Source organism: Phaenicophaeus curvirostris, chromosome 12, assembly GCF_032191515.1.
Source record: "Phaenicophaeus curvirostris isolate KB17595 chromosome 12, BPBGC_Pcur_1.0, whole genome shotgun sequence".
In the NCBI taxonomy this organism is placed as follows: domain Eukaryota; kingdom Metazoa; phylum Chordata; class Aves; order Cuculiformes; family Cuculidae; genus Phaenicophaeus; species Phaenicophaeus curvirostris.
The window spans coordinates 21,064,891-21,089,023 of record NC_091403.1 but is presented as its reverse complement, the minus strand read 5'-3'; the positions used below and the strand labels follow the sequence as shown (position 1 = coordinate 21,089,023).

General features: G+C 50.9%; 1 protein-coding gene across 2 annotated transcripts in view; it reads right to left on the bottom strand.

Moving 5' to 3' along the window:
* Positions 1–992: 992 nt before the first annotated feature.
* Positions 993–24,133, bottom strand: part of ITGA11 (integrin subunit alpha 11) — a 44,926-nt gene continuing 21,785 nt past the window's right edge. Inside the window, exons 6-30 of one of the 2 annotated variants that reach the window (XM_069866589.1) lie at positions 23,710–23,837; positions 22,800–22,948; positions 21,795–21,939; positions 20,881–21,046; positions 20,215–20,285; positions 19,208–19,352; positions 17,979–18,127; positions 17,585–17,725; positions 16,386–16,592; positions 15,786–15,916; positions 14,581–14,747; positions 13,145–13,287; positions 11,915–12,025; positions 11,626–11,711; positions 9,619–9,826; positions 7,886–7,984; positions 6,485–6,561; positions 5,772–5,861; positions 4,369–4,459; positions 4,129–4,242; positions 3,378–3,464; positions 3,020–3,130; positions 2,416–2,511; positions 2,196–2,309; positions 993–1,945 (exon numbers count right to left, since the gene is read on the bottom strand). In XM_069866589.1, coding sequence (XP_069722690.1) covers positions 1,874–1,945; positions 2,196–2,309; positions 2,416–2,511; positions 3,020–3,130; positions 3,378–3,464; positions 4,129–4,242; positions 4,369–4,459; positions 5,772–5,861; positions 6,485–6,561; positions 7,886–7,984; positions 9,619–9,826; positions 11,626–11,711; positions 11,915–12,025; positions 13,145–13,287; positions 14,581–14,747; positions 15,786–15,916; positions 16,386–16,592; positions 17,585–17,725; positions 17,979–18,127; positions 19,208–19,352; positions 20,215–20,285; positions 20,881–21,046; positions 21,795–21,939; positions 22,800–22,948; positions 23,710–23,837 — 3,098 coding nt within the window. In that variant the 3' untranslated portion in view covers positions 993–1,873. The remainder of the gene's footprint in view (positions 1,946–2,195; positions 2,310–2,415; positions 2,512–3,019; positions 3,131–3,377; positions 3,465–4,128; positions 4,243–4,368; positions 4,460–5,771; positions 5,862–6,484; positions 6,562–7,885; positions 7,985–9,618; positions 9,827–11,625; positions 11,712–11,914; positions 12,026–13,144; positions 13,288–14,580; positions 14,748–15,785; positions 15,917–16,385; positions 16,593–17,584; positions 17,726–17,978; positions 18,128–19,207; positions 19,353–20,214; positions 20,286–20,880; positions 21,047–21,794; positions 21,940–22,799; positions 22,949–23,709; positions 23,838–24,133) is intronic. The other variant, XM_069866590.1, reaches the window with a different exon arrangement.

Below are 24,133 nucleotides of genomic sequence, written 5' to 3'. Positions count from 1 at the left end.
TGGGGTGGCTTAGGAGAGCTTGTTCTACTGAGACTTCCCTGGGCATAACTGTGAGCTTGTGAACCAAAGCACCTGTGCGGAGCAGCTTGACTGCTGTGTCAGTGCTGTTATGAGTTAAATTGCTAGAAGCCACGGGTGTAAGTAGCTTTTAACCAAGTTCTCAAACTCTTAACGTTCTGACTTACAGACAGAGAAGTGCCGGTGCTTTGATGCCTGGTTTAGGTAAGGAGAAGCCTGCAGAGGGGAGGAGTGCCATGGTCACCCTGAGCCACCGTGGTGTCGCTGGGGAATGGGAATTATGCTTTTGGAGTGTTTTGCATGAATGGGAATGAGAGTGAAGCTTCCACTGCTGCAAGGGTACAGAGTGGCAGTTGCACAGCAGCCCTGTGTCTGCAGGGAGTTCTGGCCCCAAGCCTTGGCTGGCATCACCAGGCATCCCTCCTGCTGTGAGCTACAGCCCCACACCTTGACCAGAGTCGCCAGCTGTCCCTCTGTGGTGACCTCCAGTGACCTATTAGAGAATGGACTGCAAAGCCCATTCAGTTCCATTCCCCTGCCATGGGCAGGGACACCTCCCACTGGATCAGGGGCTCAAAGCTCCATCAACATGGCCTTGAACCCCTCCAGGGATGGGGCAGCCACCACTGCTCTGGGCAACCTTCAAAGGAAAACATTTCTTCCTAAGATCTCATCTCCATCTCCATCTCTTTCAGCTGAAAACCCTTCCCCCTCATCCCATCCCCACCCTCCATGATCAAGAGCCCCTTGCAGCTTTCCCAAACCCCCTTTCAGTACTGGAAGCTGCTCTAAGGTCTCCCTGCAACCTTCTCTGCTCCAGGCTGAACAAGCTCAACCCTCTCAGCCTGTCCTCATAGCAGAGGTGCTCCAGCACTCAGATCACCTTCGTGGCCTCCTCTGGACTCATACCCAGCTGAGCTGCTAGCACGGAACAGGAGAGGCTACTCATATTTACAATACTGTATTTTTAATCCTTAAAAAATACCAGGACAGTATTTTATGCATGTCATTGCGCATCCAACAGACGTAGCCTTTCTTTTCATCCATAAAATTAATATTAGCATAAATAATTCTATTATGCAAAAAGAATGATTTTTGTCAAACGGCGCCGATGGGCCGGTTTCGCGTGACACTGAGTCTGTACAGTTATAATACATGGGCGGACCCTTGCTGGACACAAGCTCTCCCAAACTGCTCAGTTTGTAGGAAAATGCCTCAAACTGGGGTTTGATTTTTTAAATTTAATTTCTTTTTTAATTTTCTTTTTTCTCCTTTGCTTAAACAGGGCAATATTTTTAAAACAACTATATACAGCTGGACACTGGAGATTGGCATTAAGGTGCTTTCATTTGTCGTCATTTGTAGTCAGTGCATTAAGAAGAAGGCAAATTAACATCTTCACCCAATTGCTCCGGTTACCGAAGGCAACAGTTGGAGAGCCACGGCCAGCAAAGCCCAGGCGTTTGCTCCAGCCCAGACACAGGAATGAGCAATCCTCACTTTTTTAAAGAATCTATGACTTTGTAAGGATTTTTGCAGCCCCACTGTTTGCCTCACGTTCTGGACGTGTTGCTTCGGCAGCCCCTCCATCCCCGTGCCACTGCTGCCTCCTTGCAAGCCCATTTTGCAGCTCCTTGTGCTGGGGCGCGGGGCCACGAGCGCAGGGAGGGGGTTGGTGGGGGTAGGGATATTCTTGTGGCTTTTGGACCTCTTTAGGTGATTTCACACAAAGGGGTGAACTCTCATCTCGATGCAAACCCAAGTTCAGCACCCGAGTCCCTCAGCGTGGAGGTGAACCTCTGTTCTGTGACCGGCGAGGGGGGCTGGGGGGGTTAAACCAGCAGCCCTGGCAGCATCACTCCAGCCTCTGGGTGTTCCGCTCCCGCTCTGCTGCTCGTCTGTGGCTCCCGCTTTTAAAAAATCCAAGCTGTACGGATGAAAGAAAACCAAAAGCAAACCCCATCATTACTTCAGCCGATTGCTGGAAAGTAATCTTTCTTTGATTGGGATAATGCTGGAAGGTTTAGACCCTGAACATCAATAAGATGGAAGTGCATAGAGGTTGGGGGATTTTTTGCTGAGGGGCTTGTGAGGCTGTGGCCACAAAGTTATAGGGTTCCTCTATGCATGGGGGTCTCCACTAAGACCCCTATGTGCATGGCTTAAGGGCTGCTCACCTTCCAGAGGGCAAGGACAAGCAGGGCCAGGAGCAGGAGACCTCCTAAGGTGCTCCCCAGGATGATCCAGATGGGGATCTGTGACTCCTCTGGCTTGGATATTTCAAATGTTATCTGTAAGGGAAGAACATAAAAATACGCTGGTGCTGCTGGGTGCAGGGTGTTCCAACATCCCCAAAGCGGCTGGGTCCATGTGTGACCATCCTGCCCAGGGGCTCACCTGGCGGCTGGGGTCCTCCTCGCGGAAGATGAAGGGGCTTCCAAAACGTCGCTGGAGAGCAGCGTTCATGATAATCTTCAGTGACTTGAACTTCAGCTGTGCAAAGAAGTGTTGGATGTGAGCATCATAGAATCATGGCATGGTTGGGGTTGGAAGCGACCTTAAAACCCATCCAGTTCCACCCCCCTGCCATGGGCAGGGACACCTCCCACTGGATCAGGGCGCTCAAAGCCTCATCCAACCTGGCCTCCTGGACTCAGTGCTCCTCCCTGGCTTTGCATCCCCACCAGGGATGCTCTGTGCTGCGAGCCTAGGGGAGGATGGTGCAGGTCAAGTAGTGAGTGTGGTTCAATTACAGCAAAAAGGATGGCTTGGGATTAAATTCCCAGTGCTACGTTAATGAGGCGCTTGCAGGATGTTGGCTGCTCACACTGATAGAATAAATGGGCTTTGAAAACAACACCCAACGCTTACCTGGGCTTCCTGGGAGGGAAGGCAATCACAGGAGAGGGAAGAAAAAAAACCCCCACCCATGATTTTGTGGTGTGAGGACTCCTTCGGGGAATTTCTCCTCAAAACGTGTGTCTGCTTGAGGAGAACTTACTGCTTTCAGAGACTTCATCCACAGATTGCCATGCAAGTGCAAGTTCATCTCCTCGTTGGAGGCTAATTTCACATTGCAGTCGATGGAAATGATGTCAGAGTTGCTGTGGTTCTGCAACGGGAGAAGCTTTGTGGTGTGGTAGCATTGCTGCTGAGAAGGGGATAAAACCCCTCTGGGCTTCTGCCCTGCCACACACCAAGGGGAGCAAGATCCTAGCCCTGGTGGAGGGGCCGCATACCCGTCCTCCCCCCATGGCGATGGAGAATCCCCATCCCAGGGGCTGCCTCTCTGGTTTGGTGGCTGCCGGGGGCAGCAGGGCTCAGCCTGGGGCCAGGATCAGACCTAGGAAGGTGCGTACCAGGTGAGGGGTGCGGGAGAGGTCCTCCTCTGCCGGCGTTCTCCGGTAGTCAGTGGTGTTTCCCCAGATGTTGCAGGTTGTGTTCTCCTGAAGGAGACACTGATGAGCTCTGAGCATGGGGGTGTTACCACGCTCAGCCCCCAGCCTGGTGGAAGTTATGGCCCCAAACCCAGCTCTCAACATAGAGTCATAAAATGGTTATGGTTGAACCTTTTAAGATCGTTGAGTCCAGCCATCGATCCAGCCCTGCTAAGTCTGCCACCAGAGCACATCCCAAAGTACATCTGCTCTCTTTTAAACGCTTCCAGGGATGGTGACTCAACCGCCTCCCTGGGCAACCTATTCCAACTCCCCTGCTGGGCTCTTTCCACCACGCATCCTGCAGGAGCAGTGGGAGGCTTGAGTTCTGCTCCCTGCCCTCTCACTGCTTTTACGGGCACTCAAGCCTGGAGCTGGCCCCAGACACAGTTAATGCCTTCAAGACCCTCAAAAGAATTCATTGCCTACTGGAGGGAGATCTAGCTCGGAAAAATATTTGGATTAAACCCTTTGGCTGCTACCATTTTCCATGTTTCCAGCCAAACAAATGCAAAAGGGAGAAGCCTGAGCGTGAGCCAAGACTGTCCGTGCAGGTGTGAGCATGAGGGAGTTTGCAAAAGGATGGGGTGACCCACTGCAGGGTGTCTCCATCCCCACCCCTGTTGCAGAAGGGACCTGCACATATTTAAAGGGGGTGAAACACCCATCCTACCTGGTCCACCATGAAGCTGTTGAGGAGCAGGAGCCGGTTGCCTGCCCGGGTGGCGACGGGGATGGTGAGCTTGATGGTCACCCCCTCCACTGGGAAGAAGCCAAGGTTCTGCAGCTGCGAGGACAAAGGACAGGGATGGGCTTGGGATGCCACTGTCCCACGGGACGGGGATGAGCAGGGTGGCCATAGCACATCCCACCTCTGAGGGGACCATCAGCTGGTTTGAAACACTCTCCTTACCTTGAAGATGCAATGAAAGGGGGGACCGATGCTGTTGTAGCTCTCCAGGGAGCTGTTTGACCTGATTTCGTAGTAGTCCAGGCTCGATGTCCTGTCGTGACAAAGGAGGACAAGGTGTGAAGTGGGCTCAAAGCAAACAGGGCACGAAGCAGCCCCCAGCACAAGGCTGGGCAGCCCCAGCCCTTCCACGGGCAGATTCCCCCAGGAGAGGACTTTTAGTCTGTTTTTCCCTATTTTTGGATGGAAACCATTGCTTGGCTCCACCACGTGCAAAAGAAGGTGGTGGATTTTCACGCTATTCTGCTTCTGCAGCATTTTCCCTTGCTTTGTAGAGTTTTTCTCACCTTTTTAATATGACAGAGCCATCCAGGGCCTCGGTCAGTGGTTTGAATGCCATGTGTGAATCAGAGGAGGGAAATCACACCTCTATTTTGCAGATGGAGAGGAGGGAAAGGAGGAGCCAGGGGGAAAGGAGCCACGATCATACAATGGGTGCCCTGGCCAGGATCACCTGCAGTGGGATGCAGGCTTGCTGGTGTCACAACACGATGTGCCTGGTCCAAACCCCCAAAAACTCTTTGAAATAATTTACTCCCCAGGGTACCCAGATGTGATTTTTTATTTTTTTATTTTTTTTGGGCTGTTACTTTTTCTCCAAGTTCTCCTTTCTCTTGTAGGGACAATTCTGATATTTGTAAAACTGAGAATCTCCCTACTTCCCATTAATTTTAAGTGCTAAAGTGGTTTTATTTTCAGTGCCCCATTGCTCCCAGTGTTAAAAAAAAGAAAAAGATGACTAAAGGTCTTAAAAATCTGCTAAGGATTACAGCAAGTGATGCCAGGGAATGTGCTTCTGGGGTGCATATTTTTTCTTATAATCAGGTTAATAAATTATCATCTCTGCCTTCGCTTCCAGCTCTCCTGGGACCGAGGATGCTGTCTGCTCCAGTTACTGTTTATGCCCAAAGCCTTCCACACACATCCCTCAGCTGAGCTTCTGGCGAGGAGATTTTCAGATGGCCACCAGCCCAGACACTGGCTACTAACACACGGTATGAACATTATTACCTACAATAAGTACTTTTTCCCCTTGAAAAAAAACCCCAACCTTCTCACTTCTTTAATAACACTTGCGCATTTAAACATTATTAAAGTGCAGCTCCTAGTTGCTTCTTGCAGTTGATATAAGGAGCCTCTGAGCGGGATGTGCAGCACTGAGGAATCACTGCAGAGCCCCTGATTTTATGGTTTCTTCAGCCCCTTTTCTAAACCACAAGAAAACTCCCCAAATTTAAGCGCTGTGCTCTGTTTGAACACAGCTCGCACAGGGGTAGCGCTGGTTTTCCCAAAGGACACCCTGCAAATTCCCTCCGTGAGCTGCCCCCCTTTCCAAAACCACACACCTGGTGAAGAGCAGGTCGGCCTCATACTTCAGGTGAAAATTCAGGTGGGCAAAGTTGTCCTCCTTGGTGCTCTCCTTCTCCTCGCTGTCGCTGAAATAGCAGCAGGGCAAGCGGAGGAAGCTGATTCCCCTCTGAAGTGTTTTGGGGCGTTCATAGGAAGCAGGTGGGAAAGGGCTAAATTCTGTCTTTTTCATAGAATTATGGAATGTTTGGGCTGGAAGGGACCACAAAGCCTCTCCAATTTCAACCCCCCCTGCCATGGGCAGGGACACCTCCCACTGGATCAGGGGCTCCCAGCCCCATCCAACCTGGCCTTGAACCCCTCCAGGGATGGGGCAGCCACCCCTGCTCTGGGCAACCTGGGCCAGGGCCTCCCCACCCTCACAGCAAAACATTTCTTCCTAGGATTTCATCTCAATCTCCCCTCTTTCAGCTGAAAACCGTTCCCCCTCATCCTATCCCTGCACTCCCTGATCAAGAGCCCCTCCCCAGCTTTCCTTTTTATTTGGACCAAGCTGTGAGGAGCAGCTTGCGAATACAGAGCTGCGCACTCTGTGACAACCCACGGCGAGCAGGTTTCCTGGTGGTTATTCCCTGAGTAGAGCCTCCAGCATCATCTACGGCTATAGAAGAAGGAAACCCAACAAAGCAGGCACCAACAAAGACACTGCAGACACAGGCAAGGGGAGGGGAGGGAGAAAGCAACCATTAACCTGTTGGCGATCAAGTAGATCTCCATGCTTTGAAGGAAAATCGACTTGCTGAATTCAAAATCCAGCCGAAAAGCTACCTGTGGAGATTGGAAACAGATTGGAGAAAATGTTAGGGGGTAGAAAAAACCCCAATGAGCGCCTGCCAGAAGCGCGGGGGCTCTGTGGGTGAGAACATCCGCCTGATCCCACTGGGAGACGCTGCCAAGGCTTGGGGTCTTGGCTGTTGAGGCAGAGAAGAGGCCACACTGGGGATGTGCAGGATTTGCTCTCAGCTCTGCACGCTTCATTCTCTTCTGTGGAAGAGAAATCCTCTAGGGGACCTGCAGCGAGAGGCCGCTCGCTCCCATCTGCGGCACGGGGTCGGCTGGCGGGGGACGGCAGCCAGAGAGAGGCCAACAACAATAAAATGTGATAAATGTCACATCTGCAAGAGCTGTGGCAATGACCTCAAACTGTCTGGGACTGCACAGCTGAGTATAATATTAAAGCTCCTGCTGCTCTCGGGCCAAATTTCCATTTCCAGCTTGTCTTTGTTTTGGCAGGACCTGCACTACCTGGTGCCACGCAGATGCATTCTCAGCCCCCGTAGGTCATGGGGAGCGAGGCTGCAGCGCTCTCGTGTACGGCCGCAGGCATCCGAGAAGGCTTTTTTGGGAGCTTTAAAGCCGAGTGAGGTGCCTGCAGCTCATCTATAATTTTCAAGCTTCTGACAAGGAAAGGCTTCAGACGGATACGGTGGTTGGAAAGATTTGTCTCTTTAGATCCTGCACGCCTTGGCTCATTTTCCCACAGGGATGTAGGTGGGATTTCACAAGGTGACCTCAGAGAGCAGCCTCGGCGAGCAAGGTCCTGCCTTCCCTATGGCATCTTCTCCCTCCCTAACTTAATGCTGCAGAGAACATTTATGAAGGGGTTTATTGCATTTATGAAGGGGTTATTGCAAATGGTACTTGCTGGAGCTGGACACTGGGGAATGCCACCAGCCTGGAGAGGCTGGAGCAGGCTTGGAGGAGGGCCTGGAGGGACCTTGGGTGTTTGGAGCGAAGAAGGGTGACTCACCCTGCGAGGAAGGAACTTGGGGAAGTTACCAATAAGAGTTTTAAAGTCAACGTTAAATTGCTCCAAGGGACTGGAATCAAATTCTTTGACTTGGAGGAGGTTTGATTTTGATGCTCTCCTAGCACCAAGGGAGTGTCCTAACCATCCCAGCTCCCCCAAACCCACCTTTCAGATACCAACAAGGGACAGAAAAATGGAAGAAATTAAATGTTTATCTTTAAAAATCCTGTTCAAAGCCATCCAGCCAGAAGGCGGATGGATGTGGCCTTGCAGCTAACACAGGGGAATAGATCTTCTGCCCCATGGATGAAGCCAGACTTGGGAAGGAGGGAACAACTTTACCTTGGCCTTGGCTCGGAAGAAGGGGTAGCTCACGTTGCACACTTTCTTGTTGGGGTTCTTGTCTTCAGTCATGCAGTCGATGTTGATATCCGTGTCATCCTAAAAGGAGATGTGAAATGTCCATGACGCTGGCACAAACCCCATGACCTGGCTCTTCGTGAAAGCAAGACACGCACCCACAGGGCTCTAACAGGCTTTAACTTTTGGGAAAAACTAACCAAACACCCCCCTGTTTGACACAGCTGAATTTCTAGGGCCACTCCTGTAGAGGAGCATTTCTAGCAAGTGGCTTTGAACTCCCTGATTTAAATCCTCCTTAGAAATTTAACTGCAATGGTGGATGGGTAAACCGGATTGTTCTTGGCACTGTAGTTGGGAAGAATAAGGTTTTTCTGTGATGAGGAGTCACAGGGAAACGTCAAGACATACCAGGTGGTATTATCCTGTATGGCAATTGGCTAAGGAGTAATATTTAATTCCCTCATCTTGACAATCACATTCCTGCTGCTTGAAAACCTTCCAGCTCATCACCAGGCTGGGGAAACTCCTTCCCACCACAAAGCCCAAGGAGAGGCTGGGGTAGGATGGGACACTGACCCTGACCTGCTAAGCTAAGCTGCAGTCATGCTGCAAGGGGCCGTAGCTTGGTTGTGTGCAAGTGTCCATCCCCACCCCGAGATGATGAGCTAGTCCGTGTTTTGACTGTGTTAGACCACTCGTGTCTTAATTTGAGCTGCTGCCACTGCACACGTCCCAGCCAGGAGTTGAAACAACCTAGAACCAGCTACACAGAAAACACTTTGACATCTATCAGCAATGGCCTGGAGCTTTCTCCCACTCAGCTGCTGAGATTATGGGCGTTCTGGGTCCATAGCTACACTTTGTTTGGGTCTCTGTACAGCCTCTGACGCAAACATCCAACCCCTCTGGTTGGCAATTTGCTTATTTATAAAAGCAGCATCCAGGAACCCCTCAGTGAGGCTTCTATAACAAATATGTCCTGCAACCAACCACTGCTGCATGTTCTGTTACCAAGGTCCCCCCACCCCAGTGCTAAATTCAGAGTAATCTCTCAGAAAAATGCATTTTTCCTATTTTGTGGGCAACGTGTCCCACAATTTTCCCTTGGCACAGCTTGTAGAAAAACAAACACAGGACATGGGATCTGCGGACGGGTATGAAGTCACTGGGGAGAGGAGCGAGGGCTCAGCAGCCTCAGCACATTTCCCAAACCTCAATGGGAAAAGAAAAGAGTCGCACCAAGACCAAGCGAGTGGTGGGGGTGAAATATTAAGGAGGGTGGGGGTGGATAGGACACAATAAGCTGATCCAGGGAATGAGCAGAGAAGTGGCATCGCCCGGCGTGATGCTGAGCTGCGGCCACGTTCCCATTATCAGCCCAGACTTCCAGGAGTTGTATCTCTGCTGCAAAAATTCACCCCTGACAGAACCTTGGCCGTGCACAGCGAGTATTTTTAAACTCTTGGAGTAGTAAAGTGGAGAGGGAAATAATTTCATCTGCATTTGACCTTCTTTCAGGCTCTTAAAATGAAAACGTTTTTGTATTTCCAAAATAAAGAGCTGATTGGGCTGCGAGTGCTGAGGATCTAAGCCCATAAACATGTCTGATTTATAAGGGATGGAGACACTTTTAGGCTCTGATTTGGGACACAGCTTTCTCATCTGGCCGTGATTAGAAGCATCTCTGCCTGGATCTGCCCTGGCAGCCTCACCTTAGGGATCAAGCTGGCGAACTGCAGGTTTCTGGAGAAGGAGATGTTGAGCACCGTGCTGTAGGCGTTTTCCCCTCGGTTCTCCAGCGTCGCCTCTACGGCCACCCTCCTCCTGCTGCTTTCGATGACAAAGACGGAGGCGTCGAAGGAGAGGGTGAAGGCAGAGCAGTCCGGCGGGGCTCTCCGCAGCGCTCGCCTGCAGAACTCCCTGTGAGAGGAGGGCAGCATCATTTTGCTTGTGATTTTTGGCTAGCGGTGCCTGGCTTTTCCCAAACCCATTTAGGAGCTCTTGATACAGCTGGGATGTAAGGAAAAAGTACAACCCATACCATTAGCAAAGGGTGAAGCTGGCACTTGGTTTCAGCTTGGCTGAGATGTCCCTGGCCTCAAGTTGTGCCAGGGGTGGTTCAGATTGGATGTTAGGAAAGATTTATCATAGAATCACCGTGTTGGAAGAGACCCACCAGATCATCGAGTCCAACCATTCCTATCAAACACTAAACCATGTCCCTCAGCACCTCGTCCACCCGTCCCTTAAAACCCTCCAGGGAAGGTGAATCAACCCCCTCCCTGGGCAGCCTCTGCCAGGGACCAATGACCCTTTCTGTGAAAATTTTTTTCCTAATGTTCAGCCTGAACCTCCCCTGGTGGAGCTTGAGGCCATTACCTCTTGTCCTGTCCCCTGTCACTTGGGAGAAGAGCCCAGCTCCCTCCTCTCCACAACCTCCTTTCAGGTAGTTGGAGAGAGCAGTGAGGTCTCCCCTCAGCCTCCTCTTCTCCAGGCTAAACAACCCCAGCTCTCTCTTTCTTTACTAAAGAGTGGTGAAGCACTGGAAGAGGCTGCCCAGGGCAATGGTGGAGTCTCCATTGCTGGAGGATTTAAAAAATGTGTAGGCATGGCGCTTCAGGACATGGTTTAGTAGGCGCGGTGGTGTTGGGCTGGTGGTTGGACTTGATCCTAGAGCTCCTTTCCCATTCTATGATTCTGTGATCACTCCCAGCAAGTTTACTGGCACAGACCTGTGACAGCAGCGTGTGCTTTTGCAGACTTGATGGGGTTTGAAGCATTTATTTTCTTTATGCAAAATAGAAAAGGAAAAGAAAATATAGGAGGATGCCACCTTCAGAACCTCCTTCTACCTCTGATGGCAGAGTAGCCAGGGAACTGGTTGGAAGAAATAACTCTGTTCCAACAAGTCACCTCAAAAGTGGTTTTCTTAGCAGAAATCTCATCCGTACTGTTTGCTTTCATAGGACACCATCCAGTTCCTACTAATGCCATCAAGAAAGCTCCTCAGGATTCAGGAAGAACCAGATTAGAGGTCTGGCACCCTGGCAGACCGTGTTGTCTGCTCATGCTTACTTGCAGAACTCCATCCACTAAGATCTATAATCCCCTGCCTACAAGCTCACCTCAACCTCCAGCAGCGCAGCCCAGCCAGGACCAGTCATGCCCTGGGTCACAGCCTCAGGACCAAGAGCTTTACAGGAGAAACAGAGCAATAAATGATGAATTATGGGAAATGAGTAATCCCCAGGTAGCAGTGCTGGGCAGAAGTTGGGTCAAGATCTTGCTGATGGGAGGTGGAGGTTCAGGGTCCCGTGCTCCAAGATAACCTAAAAGCTCTCTAAGGGATCAGATGTAGTGTATAATTATTTCTGCTGCATGAGTCAAGCCTGTAATTGTCAAGTGGGTAAGGGTAATGCCAGCCTTTCATTTGTTCCCCCCTATTATTTACTGATTTGTCTTCCTGAGGCTCATCACCATGGCATCAAATATTGGTTGTTTTGTGGATTCCCTGAAAAACCACTGATTCTTTCCAGGCAGGGAGTAGGAAGAGGCTCAGAGACCCTCTGTGAGTGGAGGTGCTGAGCACCTCACGGTGGTGTCGGATGAAGAACCAGTGGCAATGCCAGAATCTATGGAGCACAGGCTGGGATTGGGTTTTGGAGCCCCATACCAGTTTGTGATACTGGTTGGGAGGATGCTCTGAGTGACCTACTCACATGGCACTGGGAACGTCACTTCTGGCATCCAGGACCAGATCAGGGACGCAGTGTTCATCCTCATTGCACCCATTCCAGAAAGGGACCTGGTGAGATAATAAAAACAGCTGAATGACCATTGTATTCCAAGGAAAAGGGACATGGGTGGTGACAATGTGAGCACATTGCTGTTATGGGAGGTACCAGGAGTTACAGCCCAAAGATAAAGAAGGAAATGTTGCATTCGGCGATAAATCTGCTGACCAAGTGTCTGATAAAGGCACCCGAGGAGGTCGGTGCTGCTACTTACCGAGACCTTGAGTGAGGTGGGCCAGCCGTCATCCAGCATGGGGCCGTTCTCAGGGTGCTCCAGCTCGTAGTCGATGGAGAACGTTACTGGCTTCACATAGTCAGCTGTGTCCTGCAGAGAACAGAAAGCATCGTTGAGAAGGATAGGGCTCCTGCTTGTGGAGGGCTAGCATCATAGAGCAAGGTAGAGCAGAACTACAGGCATGTGTGATCATTTAATGAAATAAAAGCTTTGCAATCTAGTAAATTTGGTGTGTAATCATCCTGTCTCTCCAGCTAACCTTTACCTAGGGACAGGGACAAGCCAAGTGCAGTGGTGCTGCTCAGCACCCGCCTGAGTATGTGAGAAATGCTTCACCCCGGAGTCACTGGCTCCAAAAGATGGATGTGCCAGAGTCAGACCCCAGGTCAGGCTCCCAGGGGACACGGAACGGTCCTGAAACCCCAATCTGGGGTCTGCCCGGCTGGTAGCAAAGCTTCACCTTTCCTGCAGCTCTATGAACTCTTCCCATGTGCTGTCTCAGCTGCACGGGGCGCAATTAGATGCTCAGAAGCGAGATTCTTCGTGGGCTAAATCACAAGCTCCGTCTTGAGCGCCAGACTCGAATTTCCCAGAAGTTCGCAGCGGTTGAGGCCGATGCTTGGGGCTGGGCCAGTCTGGCAGCTCAGCCCTCCCTGGCCTCCGCAATATTCTCATCATTCCCTGGGAATGTTTGATTTCGGCCAGGTTTGTGCATCAGCTGTTTGCTGTGAGCAATGCAGAAGGTTTTGCCAGCTCCTGCACCTGGGGAGCGGGTCCATGGTGGTCAGAGGAGTGGCAGAAGGTCAGAGCATCAGGGACTGGCAGGGAGACTTCTAATTCCCAATGGAAGAAAAGAAGCTTTCACTGATTTTGGAGCAGGAAGATCAGCCTGACCTGGGCATCAGGAGTGCACGCCCTCCCTAAGGGCACGGCTCACAGCTCGTGGAAAGGAGCACGGTGCAAGCTGGGGTTGCAATGAAGTCAGCACTTGGGGACCCAGCAGCTGCTGCACGCATCTCCATCCCTGACCACGCCAAACTCAGAGCAAAGAAATCCGGGTGCAGAAATGATGCTCGTTTCCAGCCCCATTGAACTATCGAGCTTCCTTTTTCCCCATCCCAGAGCTCTGCTGTTTTGCACAGGGTGAAGAACATCACCCGCTGGGGCCGGTAGAGGAGGAGACCAAGCCTCGTCCTTCTTTGCACTCACCAAGACGTGAAACTGGAGCCTGTCGCAACGCTCTTGCCCGGCAGCCAGCAGCAACCCCTTCTGCGTGTGCCGCTCTCCGCTCTCGTCCAGGTAAGCCCGTGGCGTGTACCTGCGCTCGTCGATGGTGGCATTGTACCGCAGCGCTGGAAGGAGAGCGGCGCTGTCAGGGCTTCTCTCGGGGGTTAAGCTCGCTACATAGCAACTCCAGCTCAGAAATTGTGCACTTAAATCCCTGGTGCACTGCTGCAATGAGCATGGTAGGGAGCACACTAAGAGAAAACTGGGAAACTGGGCTGTGGTTATCACTGCCTGTTTCTGTCAGGCATCTCTTTTGAGCAAAGCATCCGCTATCCAGGTCAAATGAGGAACTCTAAAATGCATTATTACAAGGCACTGAGTAAAATCTGTGCAGGATACATAACTATTCACTCCTTATTTATCACATGCTGGCCTGTACCAGTCCTGGAGGTACTGTACCCTGGTGTGCTTTCCTCTCCCAGGTGCTTTACCGGGATCATTTCCTTCCTGTACGCTGTTAAAAAGAAATCAAAGGTCCATAAGCTGGTGCCAAGCAGGGAGGGATTTGCACCCGCTGCATCAATGCACCACAAAATGTGCATAAGCAAAGAGCAACCATCATCACCCTGCATGCACCATCCTTGGGTGGACGTTCTGGATAGAAATAAGTGTAAAATTAAATAAAGACAAGCCTACTCAGCTTTTGTCTTGCCAGCTCTACACTTGAAGGGAGGAGGAAAACATTGGATTTGATAGTATAAATCAAAATTCTTGCTCTAGGGCACGGGAGGCATTCCCTTTGGCTTCGCTCAGGACCCAATTTCCCTCTGACAGCGTTTGCTGCCGGGTTGCGGGGGGGCGAGCTGCTCTCACTTCCCTTCGCTCCAACTGAGTCACGGGCACCCGCCGGGTAGACTCGGGGTCACAGCAGCGTGAGAGGGTTTAACAGCAGAGCTGGCCAAGAACTTCACAGAGATTCCCCGGGATATTAGGGAAATATGCACATATGGTCTGCAGATGTGTCGCGTCCCTGCGATGGCAGGGACAGACGAGCTCTGTGGGACCAGCAAGTCCTCTCCCATCCTACTGCCCGGTGAGGTGGTGGCAACATCGCCGTCACACATACCATGGCAAGACAAGCTTGTCCTCAGAGTGCAGGCGAGAGAAGAGGTTAAACAAGGGTAAGGGTTGTGTCCTTGGGGTGTTTCTTGGCACTGCTGAATGGCAGAGCCACCATCTCTGCTACATCAGCCAGGACAGGGACAAATTGTGGGTAAGAAGGGATGTGGCAGATGGCAACGTGCGCTCCTCTAGACGTGCCAAGCTCCTGGATGGTTTCCCTTGGCAGAAGCCGGGTGCTCCCTTAAGGTTGGAGACCTAAAACCCCAGTTCATGTGTTGTCTATCTGCTCTGCTTACCCACACTGGCTGTCTGGAAGTGAGCAGAGAGGAAGACGGCAGTGAAGCAGACGAAGGCTGACATGCAGGTGGCATCCTTCCCGTTGCGCTTGCAGTCCTTGGTGAAGATGTTGATTTTGGGGGGCTCGAAGCGGATGCTGGCATTGATCTGGACCACGCTGCGGGACCTGCAGGGTGAGCAAAGGTCAAGAGATGTGCTGGGGCACAGGATGCCTGCAGACATCTGGAGCCAGCTCCAAAACTCTCCCACACCTCCCAACACACCCGTTTCACCTTTTTTCTCAACATCAAGAAGGTGCTGAGGAAGAACAAAGGCCACCACAGCCTGCTGATCTGCTCTCAGCTCATCTATGTAGTATTTGAAGAATAAAAACTCTCGCATGTATTTGTCTCCTACTTATGCCAGTGAAGTAGCTCAGCTTCAAGAGCAGATTTGGCCCTTTATGTGCACATAGGACTTTTCAAGGTAGACCCTAGGGTGGCTTATCTCTGCTGGGCACAGCTACCCTGTGTCCTAACGGCTTCAAGAGGCTTGAAGGGACTTCAAGAGGCTTGAAGTGGCCTTCCAGTACCTGAAGGGGACCTACAAGAAAGCTAGGGAGGGACTTCTTACAAGGACATGGAGTAATAGGATGAAGGGGAGTGGCTTTAAGTTGGAAAGATTTAGGTTAAACATTAGGAAGCAATTCTTCACGCCCAGGGTGGGGAGGCCCTAGCACAGGTTGTCCAGGGAAGTTGTGACTGCTCCATCCCTGGAGGTGCTCAAGGCCAGGTTGATGTGGCTTTGAGCATCCTGGTCCAGTGGGAGGTGTCCGTGTCCATGGCAGGGGCTGGAACTGGATAGGTTTGAGGCCCCTTCCAACCCAAACCATTCTATGATTCTATGGCTTTCCAAACATTAATCAATATCTGCAAATATTAAATTGTTATTATTAAGAAAAACCAAAGAAAGCCTGGGTTAGTCACCACAAATCAATTAGCTGGTTGGAAACTCCTGGGGAGCCAATGATTAAATTCAGTGTCAAAGCAACTCTGACATCCTTCCAAGGCTCAATGGCATTGAAATCCCACATCCTCTCCAGACAGGGGTTGGTTATTGTGGAAATATGGGTCAGATTGTTGGGAGAACAGTTTTCCCGTGACAAATGTCAGTGTATTGCAATTAGCTTTGGGTAGAGGAGAGCTGCAAATGAGATAGGGCTCACCACAACAGCACGGCATTCCCCAGAGAGCCGACGGCCAAGTCTATGAGCCCATCTTCGTTCAAGTCCAGCTGTCCGTGGATGCTGCATCCAAAATACATCAGGCCTGGCGCAAGGTCCACAGCTGCTATCCTCTGAAAAACAAAGGGGACACTCCAGGCTGGTTTCCAGCAGGAGCATCCCTGACTGTGAAGGAGGGCTTTGCGATGCTGACCTCCACCACGTTACTGGAGATGCTCCTTCACAAGTGATTGCACCAAACCTAATTTTCCAGGGAATGAAAGCAGTTTCTCTTTGGAAACACCATCCAGAGATTTCTGCTGAATTTACTCTGCATGCTTACTGTTTCTTGCAAGTGTTTCTAATAATTTGCAAAGCAATCTGTTGCACCAAGTGCTAAGCATTGCCCCAGATTTCAAGCATGCTTTCTATACCCTGTGTTTGCTTTGTCTTCGAACGCTCACAAGAGAAAATATCCAGCGATAATAATTAACAATGTAATACTGAGTGTGAATTTATTATGCTCTATCAGTCCGTGAAATGGGCACAAATGACATTTATTCTGATGGAGGACAAGAACAACCGAAGCACCGGGAGCCGTACCTGCTTGTACTTCTTCAGGATGGTCTCTTCAAAGCCGAGGAATATGTATATTGCTCCTTGGTGCTCGTCTTCCAAAGGTGCCCCGACGACAAGGTCATTGTAGGAGTCCTGGTTGAGGTCTGGCACAGCGGCGATGCAGGAGCCGAAGCGAGAGTTCTGGTAGCTCTGCAGGTCGATGAGGGCACCGCTGGAAATGAAGCGGTTCTGCTGGGCCATCCAAAGAGAAAAGGCAGCCCCCCAAAAAAACATCAGCAGCAAGCCTGGCAAGAGGAGAAACCCCTCAAAGGCAGGCAAACAAGTGATGGGCGAGCAATTTCTTTAAGCAAGGAGGTGAGACTCTTCCTGGGCCTGGAAGACTTTCTGCTCTGCATGTCCTTGGGGAAGGACCAGTCCCATGCCAGCCCCAAGCCTGCTTGGCCTCCTTTTTATAGCAACCTACGTAAATAATTGCATAAAAAACCTGTGCTTTAGACGTGGGGACTCCTGCTGCTCTGGGTGGACTCTGCAACCTTGGATATAGAGCGTGACCTGCTTGCTGCCCTGTGTGACCCCAGAACTTGATGGACTTGGCTCTGAAATTGCATTTTCACGCAGATTTGAGGGCAGCAGGAAAGCTGGTCCTGGCCCAGAGTGCTGCCGGGTGCCAGAGAAGGGGACAGGGATAGCACGTGTCCCAGCTGTGCCCTGAAGCAATGATGTGGGGACTGATCTTGCTGCTCCCTACAACCCCGGGCAGGTTGGTGCTCTTGGAGAGAACGGTTTTGGGGGAAGCAAAGTGAATAGGGACTGTTTCTCCAGTGAGACACCTATGTTGTGAAGACCCCACCTCGCACCTCATGCATCGCTTCCTCAGAGCTGGAAAGCTTGCTTGGATGGGAGCAGCGAAGCCTCGAGATGAGGTGGCTCTGCTCCAGCGCGGGCTGTGCTCCCTTTGCTGGCAGTGACCAACCCCCCTGAGACTGATTATAAACAAGGAAGACGAACAAATCCTCCTCGATTCTTGCAGCAGCCACAACAGGGAGGTGCTGCCAAGCTCTGTTGCCTTTGGACCGGGCTGCCGTGCCCTATGATGTCTGCAGGGAAGCTGCCGGGTGCGTGCAGCCCGCAGCCACTCTGGGGAGGTGACACGAGGGGACGTGGTGCAGTTCTCACTCTAGTGCCCCCAAACCTTGGCCCCCGTGGCATCCCCAGCCACGTACCTCCCGCAGGGTGTAGACATAGACCTTCCCTCTCTCCCTGCCCTCGCTGAAGTACATGGGGGCTCCCACCAGCAAAACGTCAGTGACGCCGTCACCGTTGACGTCGAGGGAGTTGATCTCGCTGCCGTAGTAGGAGCCGATCTGGAGGAGACAGAGGAGGGGATGGGAGCAACATCTCCATTGTGCCGGGGCACCGCCACCCTCCCCAAGGCTGATCCCTGCTCCAGCTGCATGGTCCAGAGCTGCAGGTGCAGCCACAGGACATATCCAGCTGCCTGCGGATGCGCTACGCTGCTAAGCCATTTAAACAGAACAGTTTGCAAAGGAAAGGGGGGGACTGAGGGGCGAGCATGCATACCAGGAGGAAAAACCCATGCAGCATCCTGGGTGTTACCTGCTCTCCCTTCAGTGCCTGGTGGATGGTGAGGTTTCGGTTGTTGTGCATGCTGAAAATGATGACTTTCCCAGTGTGGTTGAACCTGGGCGCTCCCGCCACGTAAACGCGCTCGTGCTTGGTGGATATGACAGAAGAGACTGTGTAACCTGGAAGAAGGGTGGGAGGGGGGTGAGCACGGCCGAGCAGCTCCCTACCTGCTCCCAGCCCTCTGCTTCCCATTAGCCCCCAGCTGCTGACACAGCTCTGGCTGCTTCCCAGATCACGAAGCAAGAAACCCAGATTTCTGCAAGGATAAACTCATTCAAATAAAGCCCAGCATCCCGCCCCTGGGCTTTGAGCTGCCTGCTCAGGTCCTACCTACCCCCTGAGCAGTGGAGCTGTGTCAACAGTTTTGGCACCACCTAACGCAGCTGGCAGACCCCGTGCAAAACCCTTCTCTCGTCTAAGTCAAGTCCAGTTCACAACCTGGTGAGTGTTTTCCTTCATGGCTCAGCTCAGCAGGGCTTCTCTGCAGCACCATCCACTGCTGTTTCCTTAGTACTCCTGGATTTCTTACTCCAGGCAATGGGAAAGGCAGAGCCCAGCTGAGCTCCCACCCAGGCACGGGTACCCCTTGCACAGCAACCACCATCCCCGCTCCAGGTGCTCAGGGGACACTGCTGTCCCCCCAAGAGATGAACCGTATGTCCTGGGGCAGAGGGAAGAGCCCTGACACGCTGGTGGATGATCCCGCAGGGTCCCATTCCATTCCCAGCCACGGCGGAGCTCAGCCTGGCACACACATCTCCAGAGAGAGACTTCGTTTTGCAAATCAGGCCAATGTTTTTACTCTGGGGTTTCAGCCACTGCACATGGAACAGATTAACCCAGCAGGTATTTCCTCTCTAGGCATGAAATTTCATCAGGGCTTTTTAAACCATTCCAGTAAGTGCTGTAGATGACCTGGGCTGGCTGGTGTCTGAGCTACTTGTGCATTTCAATCACGTTTGTGCTGTGCACTGTGGTTGGCACTGGACTCTTCCTGGGCGAGGATGCTGATGGACACTGGATCCCTGAGCAAGGGGCAACAGAGACCTCGTACCAATGGGAGCTCACAAACAGCTGGGCACGGTGCCGCCTACGCCGGCAGCACTATTAGTCATTTCAGAAATATGTTGTGCTTCCTATTAGTAGGCATAAAATTATGAATTCAGCCCTGGAAGCAGAGCCTCATTCAGCTTTCCTACCTAAATACGCGCCGTGATTTTTCAGCTCCTCTGGGAACTCCTGGAGATAGGATTCTCTCAGGGGAATGACCTTCCCGCTGCTGGTTTCCTTCAAGACGGCTCCGTTCCAGTCATAGGCACCCACTGCCCCCAGCAAGATCCCATCCTGTGGGAGAGCAGGAGGAGTTTGAGGGTGTTTCTTGCCAAGAGGAAACAATTCTTCATACGGGCAAAGTTGACTGAGGCTGGGATGGACAAGGGGACCCGATGGGCTGATTTAGTGTGAGAACACATGTAGGAGTCCCTCAAAAGCTGAATCCTGGGCTATAAACTTATTGGAGGGTGCTGAGCTCAGAAGAAAAAAACAGCAAGCAGTCTCCTCCAGAAATCACAGGTTTTATGGAAATGGGAGGAATCTCACAAATGGAAAAGAAAAGTAAATAAAAATTAAAAAATCATCCTCCAAAGCACACCTGGAAAGACAGAGATTTTGAAATATTTCCACCCCATTCATATCTTTCCAGTGTGCTTTTACTTGCCAGGAAAATCCTAAACGGGAGTTTTCCTGCTGGCTTTTCACTGAGACCTGGCAGCCTGCAGGCCCCACGGGTGGAAGGGGATTGACCGTCCTCTACACCTTCCCCCGCTCAAGGTCAGGTTGGATGGGGCTCTAAGCAACCTGATTGAGTTGAAGATGTCCCTGCTCACTGCAGGGGGGTGGACGAGATGACCTTCATGGTCCCTTCCAACCCAAACCTTTCATGATTCTGTGGCACATCCCTTTCCAAGAGGTCATGGCATCAGGAGGAGGTTCTGCAGGCTGGTCCTAAGGAATGTGGTGGCCTCCCAGCAGCTCCTTTCCCCATGGGATGAACCAGCAGCAATGGCATTTTCTTCATTATGCTCCTGTTACTAGTCTAGCTTCACGATGAATAACTTGCCCCAAACACCCATGTCCCTTCCTGCAGCTGCCCGTGATGGTAAAAAGCACAAGCAGGAGCAAAACAACCCCAGATTTACTCTCTTACTTCCACAACATGCGATGAAAATCCAGTCTGGGACATTTCCAGGCCAAAGGAGATTTCATTCTTGTTGGTTCCTTAAAAACAAAAGGCAGATTTGTATTTAATGAAGAGCTTTGTGTTCCTGGAGGGGCAGAGCGGTACCTCGGTGGCTTGGGGTGGGAAAGGTGTCCACCTCCAACCCACCTGGAGCATAAAGCACCTCAGTTGCTGGAAATATGCTGGCTTTTCCCTATATCACCATAATTCACAAGCTCGTGCTGCTAATAGGTACTGCGGGCTCTGCCTCAGTGCAGTTGTTTCATTTCCTGACATTGATACCACACAAAAATGCGGGTTTAGAAGACTTCATTTAATTTTGGCGAGTCCCGAGGCCACAAAGATGATCTGAGGGCTGGAGCACCTCCCGTACGAGGACAGGCTGAGAGAGTTGGGTTGTTCAGCCTGGAGAAGACTACGGAGAGACCTAAGAGCAGCTTCCAGTACTGAAAGGGCCTCCAGGAAAGCTGAGGAGGGGCTCTTGATCAGGGATTGAAGGGATAGGATGAGGGGGAAGGGTTTTCTGCTGAAAGACACTCGATGTTACTCTTTCAAATTCAGCAAACCGAGGACTGATAGCACATTTGAAGCAGCCTGGCTGGCTGGGATGTGTTAAGCAGGAGCATCACTCACCTTCCAAGCTAAATATCCTTTCTCCCAGTGCATCCACGATATCTTTGAGTGCTGCTTCATCGGTGACGTTAAAAAAATGCTTGTCATCTGGGTCGCTTGCTATAAATTTTATCTCGTTCAAAAAGGCTTCAGGATTGATTCCTCTTCTGTTATAATAACCCAATACCTAGGTTTGAAATAGAAATGCAAGACTTAGGGGTTTTCATGAAACGTATAGAGCTGTCCCAAAACACTAGAGGGTTGTCCAGGCTCTGGAGCGAGTCCAGAGAAGAGCAACGAAGCTGGTGATGGGGCTGGAGAACAGGCCTTATGAGGAACAGCTGAGAGAGCTGGGGGTGTTTAGCCTGGAGAAGAGGAGGCTGAGGGGAGACCTCATTGCTCTCTCCAACTACCTGAAAGGAGGTTGTGGAGAGGAGGGAGCTGGGCTCTTCTCCCAAGTGACAGGGTACAGGATGAGAGGGAATGGCCTCAAGCTCCACCAGGGGAGGTTTAGGCTGGACATTAGGACAAAAAATTTCACGGAAAGGATCATTGGGCACTGGCAGAGGCTGCCCAGGGAGGGGGTTGAGTCACCTTCCCTAGAGGGGTTTAAGGGACGGGTGGACGAGGTGCTGAGGGACATGGGTTAGTGATTGATGGGAATGGTTGGACTCGATGATCCAGTGGGTCTCTTCCAACCTGGTGATTCTATGATTCTACGTGGAAGGAGCTGACAGCCCTGGCACTTAACATCTCATCGTAGGAGAGAATTGAGGAGTAAGGAGCTGCTGCAATTCCTCCAGGCAGCCCAGGCTGGACATCCTTTATGCAATTTGGGTCCTTGGCACAATGCAGGGTCCTGCCTGTCCCTGCAGCTGAATCCAGAACCAGCCATCCCAACCCTAGGGAGGGCTTCTGCAGCCTCCCCCACTTACCGCCACCGCGTATCTGGTAACGTTATCCTTCTCACTGTCCTCGATCACCTTCTCCAGGTCTGGGCTGTCGTGCGACTCTCCATCTGTGATTACAATCATTACTCTCTTTGCCCCTTTCCGGCCACCTTTCTGAAATGCTTCCGAGCTGCAATTGAAGAGATGCCCTGGGCTGCTCAGCCTTGCCAGGCGGGCTGGGGCTGTACCCGAAACCACCACGGATGCCGAAACGCACGCCCAGTCACCCAGATTATAAAGCACCGAACAGCGTTTGGAGGGTTGTTGGCCTTCGGGGAGGTGCAAGTGCAGGACTCTCAGGAAACGATCGAGGACTTTCTAGGGAACTTTTCCTGCAGAGGAGCTGGCTTCTTGCAGGAAAGGCCTTCAATTCAGCAAAATGCCCTAAGTCTGAAGTGGGAATCCTGGTCTGACTGTGGCAAAAAAATTGTAGGAGCGAGCACTTATCCCAGATAAGGGAGGAGATAGAGCTGTGGGATGTGGCTGTATGGAGCTCTTGGGGAGCCAGGGGGATTCTGCAGATGTGAGGTTGCATTGAGGGGCTGGGTACTTTCAGGTAAAGGACACATTTTCGGAGTCTAACTCTGTGCCTGCCTTCTTATCTAGATGCTATCAAAGATGAGCAGTTTTGCAAAACATCATTTTTAAGAGGAGGCTGAAGGGAGACCTTATTGCTCTCTACAGCTCCCTGAAAGGAGGTTGTACTGAAGTGGGTGCTGGTCTCTTTCTAGTAACAAGTGAGAGAATGAGAGGAAATGGCCTCAAGTTGTGCCAGGGGAGGTTTAGATTGGATATTAGAAACAACCTTAATGATTCCATGATTATAAAACATTAACTGAGGACCAAGTCTTTTTGCAGAAACATTTTTAGCCTGGCAGTATTCCTTGCTTTCTAAGCAGCAGTGAAAAGTGAGGGGGAAAGAGGGGAGAAAAAGAAACTGTGATTTTCAAACTCGTTATCAGAAAGAACAGGAAGGTGAGCGACTTTTACCGAGCAAACTCGATCCCATAGGCAGTCCTGGTTTCTGTACCTCCTCTTTGCTCTATGTGACTGGCAGCCGCTACCACATCTTTTACAGACCTGTAGTCATTTAAATGAAACTCATGGACGACATCTTCTCCGTACTGAACAACTCCGACCTAGGGATTAGAGGAATATCACAAAGGATGCCAACAACCTGCTGCGTAGGAAGAGCCTGACACACAATGAGGATGTTTCGTTCACCACACGAAGTAACAGCCACTCTGTCCCAATTTACTTCAGTTTTTCCCTCTATGGGACCACCGATAATACTCAATTTTATTTCTTTTCTCTGTCAGCTCTCACTCCCACGCAGTGGGTGCTATAAAGGTTTGGGGAGGTGCAGATGTGCTGTGCCTCGGTGTGCACCCACAGTCTTTAGACAGGATTGAACAGGGGTTACACGTGCAAACTGTTGGGGACGTCTCTGCACAGATCCCCACCCAAATCAGCCCACAATTGCTAACAGAAGGAGATGGAGAGGTCTTACAGCTGCAACAAGCTGTCTCGTCACAGGGCAACAGCAAAGCATTAATTGAGGATCAAGCCTTTTAGCAAAACCATTTTAGCCTGGCAGTATCCCTCTGCTTTCTAAGCAGCAACGAAACGTGGAGGGAGAGCAACTTCTCCATTTCCATATGATTCCATCGTCCCCGTGCCCAGCTGGGGCGTGGGATGCTGCTGTCTCCATAAATCATTTAGGGACGTTCATGGGAGCATCATTTCCATGAACTTAACTTGAAAATCCTTACATTGAAAGCTGATTTTTTTTTTTTAAAGTGCAGATTAGCAGAAAAGAGACATTGAAATCAGCCCCATGAGCACAGCCAGGGGACTCTGCACGACACAAGGGGGGCACACAAGGTGTGTGGGGTCTTACTTGTATCTGGCCGGGGCCGATATAAAATTTTTTCAAGATGTTTATCAAGAAGTGCTGAACTTCAACCCAAGGGTAGATGCTGTTTGATCCATCCAGAACTATGATTATGTCCATGTACGTCTGGCATCCTGTGAAAGAGATGCAGTGTGTTATTGAAAGACCTTGGCAACGCTTGCAAAGAGGAGATTTATGGCTTCATTCCTCACAGTCAGGTACTTGCTCTTATGATTTGTTTGGAAAAAAAAAATCTTATTTCTATCATTCATAAATACTTCTGAGCTTCAAAAAGCTTGTGAGAAGCCATAAGCACTCTCTCTGCTGAGAAAAAAATTCTCTGCTGCAAAAAAAAAAGCTTTCTAAGAATAACATTCAGCAGTATCTTTTCTGATTCAGATTTGGACCTTTATCCGGTCTAATATAGCTG